The following is a 10,766-nucleotide window of genomic DNA, read 5'->3' on the forward strand; positions in this document are numbered from 1 at the left end:
AATCTACCCCACCATCCCTTGGCCGAACATTTCAACTCGCCCTCCCACTGTGCTGAGGACATGCAGATCCTGGCCTTCTCCATCGCCACGGCCTCACCACCCGACGCCTGGAGGAAGAACGCTTTATCTTCTACCTTGGGACCCTTCAACCCCAGGGCATCAATATGGATTTCACCAGTTTCCTCATTTCCCCTCTCCCCACCTTATCCCAGTTCCAACCTCCAGCTCAGCCCCACCCTCATGACCTGTCCCACCTGTCAATCTTCCTTCCTACCTATCCGCTCCACCCTCCTCTCTGACCTATCACCTTTACCCCCACCTCCATTCACCTATTGCACACTCAGCTACCTTCTCCGCAGTCCTGACCCCCCCCCTCCCATTTATATCTCAACCCCCAAGCCTCCCAACTTCATTCCTGAAGGACTCCAGCCCGAAACATTGATTTTCCTGCTCCTCGGATGCTGCCTGACCTACTGTGCTTTTCCAGCAACACACTCTCAACTCTGATCTCCAACATCTGCAGACCTCACTGTCTCCTAAATAGACAAAGGTCTTTTCCCCAAGGTGGGGGGAGTCAGAAACTAGAGGACATAGGGTTAAGGTAAGATGGAAAGATTTTAAAAAGGGACCTCAGCGGAAACACAGAGAGTGTGTATATGGAATGAGCTGCCACAGGAAGTTGTGGAGGCTGGTACAATTACAACATTTAAAAGGCAGCTGCATGGGTACATGAATAGGAAGGGTGTAGAGAGCTTTAGGCCAAATACTGGCAAGTGGGACTAGATTTATTTAGGATTTTTGGTCAGCATGGATAAGTTGGACCAAAGGATCTGTGTCCATGCTATACAGCTCTGACTCTATGAGATAGACAAGACAACACAACAAAACTTTGGAACACATATAAAGACAATAATTATTCAGATTTCAATGCTAAAAATTTATTTCACTTTTATTTGGCAACACATGGCTTGTGTAATTGTTATGAATTTGTTTGAATCACTAAGAAAACATATGGGAAGTGAAAACAGCAATTTTAATTGAAGTAAAAGTTTCCTTTCTAACCAACAATAAATACATATAAAGTTTATGGGCTTTTCTTTTATCTATTACAATCATGACATTATCAGTACATTTGTATAAAATCACCGAAGTGATCTTAGCATTTCAACATCTCAGCTTTCTGTGCAATTACTACATCCAACACAGGATGAAGTCCATGCAGTAGCAACAACAGATCATGATCTTGTAAAATTATAAATCACACAATACTAGGTTATAGTTCAACAGGTTTACTTGGGAACACTAGCTTCATCAGGTAGCCCATAGTGTTAGGTACATTAGTCAAAGGGAAATGGGTCTGAATGGGTTACTCTTCAGAGGGTTGGTGTGGACTGGTTGGGCCGAACGGCCTGTTTCGACACTGTAGGGAATCCAATCTAATTTATAGCAAAAAATGACAATTTCATGCAACTGAAATGATATATTGAACTGAAATGATTATCAATGAGTATCAATATAACTTAAGTTGCATGACACTGTCATCTTTTGCTCTAAATTATGTGTCTTATTGCCCTGCTTCACAACCACCTGATGAAGGAGCAGCGCTCTGAAAGCTAGTGCTTCCAAATAAACCTGTTGGTCTATAACCTGGCATGATGTGATTTTTTAGCTTTGTCCACCCCAGTCCAACACCGGCTCTTCCGCATCATTGTAAAACTGTGCACATCACGCTTCAGGAGAAGGAGACCGGATATGAACCAAGTCTGACAGACCGCCCGGACAATTTGCTCACTGACGAAATCCAATTCCCACTTTACAACTGCCAACAAAGTAAGATCACACTCACCTAAAACTGCAATAATTTGATGCGGTGGAACGGATACCGAACAGATATAAAAGTTTAAGTTAGCAAAAGATCAAAGGAATCAGCATTGCCTTCTCAGCCTCTATTACCACATGAAATTAAAATGTGTTGGCCTTCCCTTAGGTGGCGGCAACTCCTTCATTTTCTACTCCTTTCTGAATTCCCACCATCACCAACTCTTCCTCTTACCACACCTAGACCTAGACCTAGACCTAAACCCGGTAGGGGGGCAATTAGTTAACATTGTACTCCTCGCTACGGCCCCGCTTCCAGAGAACGTGGAAACTTCCAGACGTCTTCAGCGTCAACTGCTGCAGCTCCCCCAATCACAGGCCTGCTTCTCTCCCGCCCTTGCTTCTCCTCCAATGATAGCGTCTGACTCCGAAGGACTCCCTGAATGGACAAGTAGGTGCGGCCCGTATGTGTGTAACGACATCTGTGATTGGATGGGTGGCAACCCGCTCGTCCAATTAACTCACATGTTGCTTTCCCGCTTCCTGAGCTTTAGGGTTTTAGGAGTCATGATGTGGGTTTATGCAGAAATGTTGGGGTAATTTTTTTGTATTCACTTGCTGGTCTTTGAATTAAGTTTGTTGCTTCGCCATTTCAGAGGATGAACCACATCTTGCTGTGGGTGTGGAATCACGTGTAGGCCAGACTGGGTGAGGATTGCAGATTTCCTACCGAAAAAGACATTAGTGAGCTCGATGGATTTTTCTGACAATTGGCAATAGTTTCATGGTTGTTATTAGATTCTTAATTCCAGATGGTGTTTCTTTTAATTGAATTCAAATTCCATCATTGTTGTGGCAGGATTTGAAACTGTCCTCAGAACATTTGCAAAGTTTCTGGATTTGTAGTCTTGCATAATATCACTGGGCCATTAATTGAGGGGGCGTTTGAGAATATGGGGAGGGTGTATAAATCCGCAATTTTAGTGGGCTATATTTAACAGACTTACTCACCTGTGGCCTCTGACTTATTTTGGGCCTTGGAAGCTGCTATGGCATTTATGTAAATGTCATTGAACAAGGAAAAGTGTGGAACTTTGGCTCAAAAGAATTGTGGTTACGAATGGGAATCCATGCATACAGCACTCTGCTATTAGAAGGAAATATTTGGTCTTTTAAACAGACTTTGAAAAGTTCAAAATGTCAACCCTCTCCTTTTTAGTAGTTCAGTGGACAAATTCATTAAAATGCAGACTTTTGTGTTTGTTTCTATTCTAACCTCCATCTTTGAGATTATTTTAGATCTGTTTTTAAATGCTCTGTCTGGGAGTCCCTCTCTTGAGAGTATGTTTATTAACTTTGATACTTGGGCACATTTTCAGTATTCAGAACACTGTAACTACTGAAATTATATTACAACACAATAGAATTGAAAAGGGGGAGTTTAGGAATGAGGGATCATTAGAAGTGCAGGGGCAATTGAGAACAAAAAACATTGGGAAAAGAGATAATTGGAAACTGGAAATGTGGTGTAACTGAGATTGGGGTTATTTGGTTTGGAAGGAAAAAGTGATGGGGGTAGGTTGTTCTAGTAATGGAGATGACCAGGGTTAGTAGGACCCAGCTTTGAATTTGTAAAGAGGTTCGGAAAACATCTAGTAACTGAAACAATAGGAAATGCATGGAGGGGAGCAATAGGCAATGTGAAGGAAACTATGAAATGCTGTGCATCGCAGACAGTGTGTGTTCAAAAGATGGATAATGTGGATGAATGAGTGAACATATAAGAGGCAAATGTTGAATGATAATACAGATCAGAGATTTTTGTAAATGCGAATTTGAGATCAATAGGAGATAGTTATGGAATATTTGCATTCTTGTTTTAATTATTACAATCACACTAAAAACACAATCAAGACTATATTTCATGTCTTTACTGTCCAATTGGACACTTTTACAAAAAGGATTTTGCCAGAAGCACAATCACATTAAACAGTAGCACAATAACAATATAGACTGATACTGTAGTAATGATATAGCATGTCAAACTGGTCCACAGTCAGACAGTGATACAGTAGCTCAAACAATTCAAATAAAGCGTATAAAATGTGATGAAGGTTATACAGCCCCCTCAGTTAAGGCAAATAATGTTTACAATGTCTAGTGTCTAACTGGTGCTTATTACAAATTAATGCACCAACTTATATACAATTTGCTTTCAACACTAGCCTTCAACCTTTTAACAATCCAAAAATTCTCACAGTGTACTCAGATATATTTGACCCAAAGATATTTCAGTTATTCCCTACAGCAATGCTAGAATCCAACAGAAGCTCCAAAAGCATTCACAAAATAATAGGTTAACCTCTCAAAACAAGAGGGGCCAAAAGAATACCTTTTTTAAAAAAAACCCTTTAATAGATCTTATCTGTAGCAGTGTATTGACTTCCAAATGAACAATAAACAGTTCATTTCTTTTTGGTTAGCTGATGGTTTGATATAAACAGAAATTGTTAAACAGTTGCAATTGTTAAATAGTCTCCAAACCAAGTTACTCACTCTTACATAGTTAAAGTTTCTAATTGCCTAATATGGAGAATACGTTCTCTCCTCCCAGGGAGATACTAATTTACCTAAAACTAGGAAGCTTTGTGTGCAAATTGGCAATAGTTAATGCTGCTTGGAATTTATGAGAAATGTGGTAGGTTGGCTTATGACAATGACTGATCTTGTGATCTATTGTAATAAGACCCTAGAAAGCTGTTTGAGTTTCATGAGTTCATTGGTGAATGGGAATCAATTCCCAAGGCACAAACTGAAGGAAGAACACCTCATCTTATGCCTCTGGAGCTTATAACCTTATGGCCTCAACTCAGTTTCCAAATCTCCCCACCTCATCCCTGGTCCAGCCCTCCCTCTCCACACTGTCTCTTGATCTGACCTAACCAGTCCATCATCCCTCATCCCTCCTACCTATCCGCTCCACCTTTCCCACTGTCCAATCTCAATCAACTACCTGTATCCGCCTTTCATCATCCCACCTAACTTTCCCCCCATTCATTTCTCAGCTCCCTTACCGCACCTCAGCCCTGATGAACGGTCCTACCCGAAACATCAACGCTCCTGCTCATCTGATGCTGCTTGACCTGCTATGCTTTTTCCAGCTCTACATTTTATCTGTTCTGATTTTCCAGTATTTGCAGTCCTCACTACCTCCAATATGAATAACTTGGAAACAAATGAGTGCCTTTGTCATAAGTGAGCATATTTGATTACTAATTTCTATTCAGTTTTTTCAGTCTTGGAGGCAACAAAGTAACTAGTCTTCTTTCCCTGTCTCTAATGTAGTTGCTACCAAAATATTAGCCAACCCTCTTTCTTATTCTATTAATCTTACAGTTCTAGCATTTCTGTTTTTATTTCAGATCACTTGAAGAATCAGTGTATTGCAGGCTCTCAGGTAACCATGGAGCAGTTTCTTGGTTAGGTCTGGCATTCTGAAAGTATCAAGTGGGTGGGTTAGGAGGTGGGGTTTGGGAGAGCAACTACATAAACACCCTAAAACGTCACATGTCTGGTGCTTCTGATTTCCCTGTTAGGTTATAGAAGAAAGCGACACAATTCCGCTGACTCCTCAGCAGAACAGCTGGATAGTAAATGTACAGACTTGTATATAGGAAAAATAAATTTGATGTTTGTATGTAAAGAAATGTAATGTGTGCACAAGAATGGCATGACCAATTGTATAGAGATCCAAATAATTTTATGAATAAAGTATATTTTTGAAATTAAAAAAAGACAGCATTTGGTCCTGAATGTGGGCACGGTCCATTGTGATTCCTGCATTCTGGATTGTAGCCACATAGCAACCCTTCTTCAACAGGTTAAACGCTGCACACTTTCGGACGGCAGAGTGTTACCTCAATATAGTCCAGAATTTGATGTTAAAAGTGGTATATTGGGCTTATTTTTTAAAAACAGTTTTAAACTTCACAATGCGTTGACTTTACCTGTTAATTGGTGCCGAGATAACACTATCACATGTTAAGTCAAACATTCAGTTATCAGGAACCCCCGTGATTGCTAACAGACTGGAAACGGCTCTGTAGACTCTTAATAGAACGTCAAAGTCTGGACTTACTGCAAAGTTACCTGAACAATTAAGAGTATTTTACGGAAGAGCGAAAAAAAAATCCCCTAACAGTTTTTTTTAAAAAGTAATGCTGACCATCAGTAGATGCCAGATTCGACGTGTTCATTTTGATTCCTTTAATATTTGAATCCCTGATTTACCACAAAGGAATTTTAAAAAGTAAATACAAGGTACATTGAGGTTTATTGTTTTCGCTACAATTGTACAAATATAGGTTTAATTAATTAAAAAAGCAGGTTATGTTTATAATATAAATTTTAGCTCTCCTATCCAGTGTTGCAACACAAGCTAGCGTGGCGCCAGAAGCATTAAATGTACATATTTATCTACAATATTCGGTCCCTCAGTAAAACGAATAAGGTGCCCACTAACTCTCTTTGAACCTTGCCGGGTCAATACACTGAGTCTCTGTCCTGGTGTATTGACCTGGTATGGACCGCTCACTCGGGTGTGTTACCGGGTAAAGCCAGAGAGCGAGCCCGACGCAGCCACTCTGGGAACTGCGGGAAAACATCGAGGAAAGCGGCAGAACTCGACTCTGAAAAGGCGCCTAGTCACTTCGAGAAGGTCATAGCGAGTGGCTGCCTGCCTTGGATTCAATGAGAACAGCATTCGAACAGACTTGAGACCAGGGGCGAAGGAGAGGGAAGAATAATCGGAAGAAATGCGAGGACCACGAGACACAGAGAGAATGAGAAAGAAGACCGTGAGGGTGAAGAGCGGGAGTGAAAATAAAACAGTGCTCGGATGAATGAAATAGAGGACAGAAGAAACCGGCTTCTGCCTCTGGATCGGAGTTCCTCTCACAACCCAGATGTTAAAATCTATTTTTAAAAAGTTTCTTTAAAAAAAAACAAAATAAGCAACTCCAGCATTGAGCTTAAAGGCAGAAATCTCTCCCGGCGCTCGATTTCCCAAGGTGGGGTAAACGGGAGGATCTCTGCCGGTCCCTGAGACAGAGCTGATCTCCTAATCCCGGACAGTCCAGTCACCAGCAAGGACCCAGACTGGGGCCGGGAACGCTGGTCCGATTCAAGAGTTTGTCTGCCTCGCATGGACTGAGGGCTATTTGGGTTCGTTGGCAGACAAGCGGAGAGGACTTAGGGTTATTGGCGCGCTCTCTCTCTCTCTCTGGGTCTCTTTCTCCCCCTACCTCGCCCCCAGCTTTTAGACTTTGGTAGCGGAGGAGGGTGCCTCGGATTTGGTGGGGTTGCTCATGCTGGAGGAGATGGATGTGATAGGGGCATGCAGAGCTTTCTTTAGCCGGGAACAGCGCAGCACACAGAGGCACTCTGAGCGAAATCGCTGATCAAAGAAAGCGTAGAGGAACGGGTTGAGGCAGCTGTTAATGTAAGCGACACATGTGGCGTACGGATGAGCCGAGATAAAGAATTCATCGACGGAGCACGGGATCTTGATGAGATCCAGCCAGATGATCGCATCGACGGTCTTAATGATGTGGAAAGGGAGCCAGCAAATAGCGAAGACCAGGACCAGGGCCGTGATGATCTTCAGGAGGCGTTTTTTCTTCTGTTCTTCCTTCTTGACATTCTGGAAGTGCCTGTTGACTGTGTTGCCAATGGCGAAGTAGAAGCCAGACATCAGCAGGAAAGGCAGCAGAAAGCCCACGGTGCTGGCGAACAGGCTGAGCCCCCCGACCCAGAAATGCTCAGTGGCCTCATTCGCCACCAAAGTGTAGTCCATGGCACAGAGCGTCTGGTTCTCTTTTTCCTGCGTCCGCCGCAGTATTAACGCTGGGGAAGCCAGGACTCCGGCCACGGTCCAGATGAGGACCAACGAGAGGATGGTGGTCCTCTTGGAGCGCAGCTTGTTGCTAGACAGAGAGTGGACAATGGCCAGATAGCGGTCAAAGCTGAGGCAGGTCAGGCAGAAGACGCTGGCATACATGTTGATCATCACCAGGTAACTGCTGAGTTTACAGAGTAGCCAGCCGAAAGGCCAGTGATAGTCCAGGGCAGCGTACACAGCCCATAGGGGTAAAGTGACGACAAAGGCCAGGTCAGCCAAGGCGAGGTTCCCGATGTAGGTGTCTGCAGATCTTCTCTTGGTGCGGGACCTCCACACTATGCAGATGACCACTCCGTTCCCGGACAGTCCGAAGACGAAGACCAGCATGTAGAGGACAGGAACCACTGAGTTCGAGTGCTCCCAGTCAGCATAATCACACTCGTAATCGGAAAAGTTCATCAGCTCACTATAGTTTTCCTCCGCGAACTGACTCATTAAATTATCCATAGGGATCAGCTTCACAGAGGGGAAAAGTTGTTACTGTGGACTTCTCAAGTTTGCATGCTGACTGATATACCCCAGGGGTCCGCCCCTGAAGATAAGAGCCCCCATTCCCAAACCAATCAGCAGCTCTTAAAGGGACAGATCCAGTTACACCCAACTCAGCAACACTATCTCTTAAAGATACAGTCCCGCGTGTAGTTGCAAACATGTATCCAGACATCCCCGATACCCCGGCATTTGATTCATTTATTACTTCATTTATTTATTCTTTATTACTCAGGAAAAAACTTAGAGGTGTGTGTGTGTGTTGGGGGTGGGTTTGGGGGGAAGAGCGAGAGAGAAAGTGGCGCTGACTCCGAATTGAGATGCACTTTGCCGGATTTTACATTTCTGGTTCAGGTTTTGAATGCTGAAATTTCAGTGAATTCAGACCATAAAGGAATAATCCGATTTTGATTTGGATGGGAAATATTTCACTCCACCCACCTATTCTCTCACACGGTCTCGGGTTTATTGTGCTGAAATTTGGCGAGGTATCAATATTACCAGGTAAATGCGCGCTTTAGAACGTTTGTTGACACCCACGAGCTCAAAAAAAGCTCCAGACGTTAGTCAATTGATACAGATATCCTAAAACAGTACCCAAATAAAATAAAACAAGAGGATAACCCCCTCAAACCCACCCTGCAAATTCAGAGGGACGTCAGAGGCTGCAACAAGCAAGGAGACCCCTGCACAGAACTCAATCAACACGGAAGCCCCAAAGCAGTGAAAGATAAGAAAATCTCGAGACGACGCTTGTTTATACAGTAAATAGTCAACTGGTCGATTTCTCGTCCATATCAAATGGAACACATGCATTTCACCGATGTGTGATCCGACTAGAGCACAGAAAATAAATAAATACTAGGTGGGGATTCTGAGGGAGTTGAGAAAGACTGGGTCAGATAAATTGTGTGAAAAACCACAATATTCGGTGTGCGTTCTAATACTTCGGCCAGTTCACGTCTGTCTAACGAAGTCAAAGAGTACTTTATTGATGTACCGCGAAAGTGTTGCAAATTACAAGTCCAAAATAATTTCAATTCTACCAGCGTGATGAACACGTCCTACTTAAGATACTAACATCATCAGCCAAAATTACTCCTTGGGTCACTCACTTCTGGGCTGCTAACCTCTCTGATTATTTTAACCATTTTTTAAAACCATGATGAGGAGGTGCCGGTATTGGACTGGGATGGACAAAGTTAAAAATCATACAACACCAGGTTATAGACCAACAGGTTTATTTTAATATCAGAGTAACTGAAAGATCATGTCCTTTAAACTATGGTCCGTGAAGGCGAATTGATTTCAGAGATGGAATTGTTTATTTCTCAAAACTCAACCCACTAGGGGAATGTTTCAAATTTGATATTTTGTATAATGATACCCAAAACCTACATACTCAAAAAAAGCGTTGTGAATCTAAATAACTGGGATCTTGGGTTTGTGTCACCCTACAGGTGACCCCACTTCACCATACATTCTCTCTCACACACATACAAACATTCTCTCTCTCACAGACTTACACGCACAAACACACACTCTCTCACACGCATATACTCCCTTACACTCACACACAGCCTCTCTCTCACACATATAGGGCCATAGTCATAGAGTCAGAGATGTACAGCACAGAAACAGACCATTCGGTCCAACTCACCCATGCCGACTAGATATCCCAACCTAATGTCATCCCACCTTCCAGCACCCAGTTGATATCCCTCCAACCCCTTCCTATTCATACACCCATCCAGACGCCTTTTAAATGTTGCAATTGTACTAGCCTCCACCACTTCCTCTGGCAGCTCATTTTACACACACACCACCCTCTGTGTGAAAACGTTGCCTGTTAGGTCTCTTTTATATCTTTCCCCTCTCACCCTAAACCTATGCCCTCTAGTTCTGGACTCCCCGACCTCAGGGAAATGACTTTGTCTATTTATTCTATCCATGCCCCTCATAATTTTATAAACCTCTCTAAGGACACCCCTCAGCCTCCAACGCTCCAGGGAAAACAGCCCTAGCCTATTCAACCTCTCCCTATAGCTCAAATCCTCCAACCCTGGCAACATCCTTGTAATTCTTTTCTGAACCCTTTCAAGTTCTGTAACATCCTTCCAATAGAAAATTGCATGCAATATTTCCAAAGGTGGCCTAACCAATATCCTGTACAGCTGCAACATGACCTCCCAACTCCTGTTCTCAATACTCTTGACCAATAAAGGAAAGCATTCCAAATGCCTTCTTCACTATCCTATCTACCTGCAACTCCACTTTCATGGAGCTATGAATCTGCACTCCAAGGTCTTTTTGTTCAGCAACACTCCCTAGGACATTACCATTAAGTGTATAAATCCTGCTAAGATTTGCTTTCCCAATATGCACCACCTTGCATTTATCTAAATTAAACTCCATCTGCCACTTCTCAGCCCATTGGCCCATCTGATCAACATCCTGTTGTAATCTGAGGTAACCTACTTCACTCTCCACTACACCTCCA

The 10,766-nt window shown here is 43.0% G+C and overlaps 1 protein-coding gene across 1 annotated transcript; it reads right to left on the reverse strand.

Moving 5' to 3' along the window:
* Positions 1–5,372: 5,372 nt before the first annotated feature.
* On the reverse strand, positions 5,373–8,250 carry LOC122562587 (apelin receptor A-like). The gene has a single exon (XM_043715549.1). It carries the CDS (start codon positions 8,222–8,224, stop codon positions 7,136–7,138), a length of 1,089 nt encoding a protein of 362 aa, XP_043571484.1. The 5' UTR covers positions 8,225–8,250; the 3' UTR covers positions 5,373–7,135.
* Between the last annotated feature and the right edge of the window lie 2,516 nt (positions 8,251–10,766).

The sequence above is a fragment of the Chiloscyllium plagiosum genome, chromosome 25, assembly GCF_004010195.1.
Source record: "Chiloscyllium plagiosum isolate BGI_BamShark_2017 chromosome 25, ASM401019v2, whole genome shotgun sequence".
NCBI lineage: Eukaryota > Metazoa > Chordata > Chondrichthyes > Orectolobiformes > Hemiscylliidae > Chiloscyllium > Chiloscyllium plagiosum.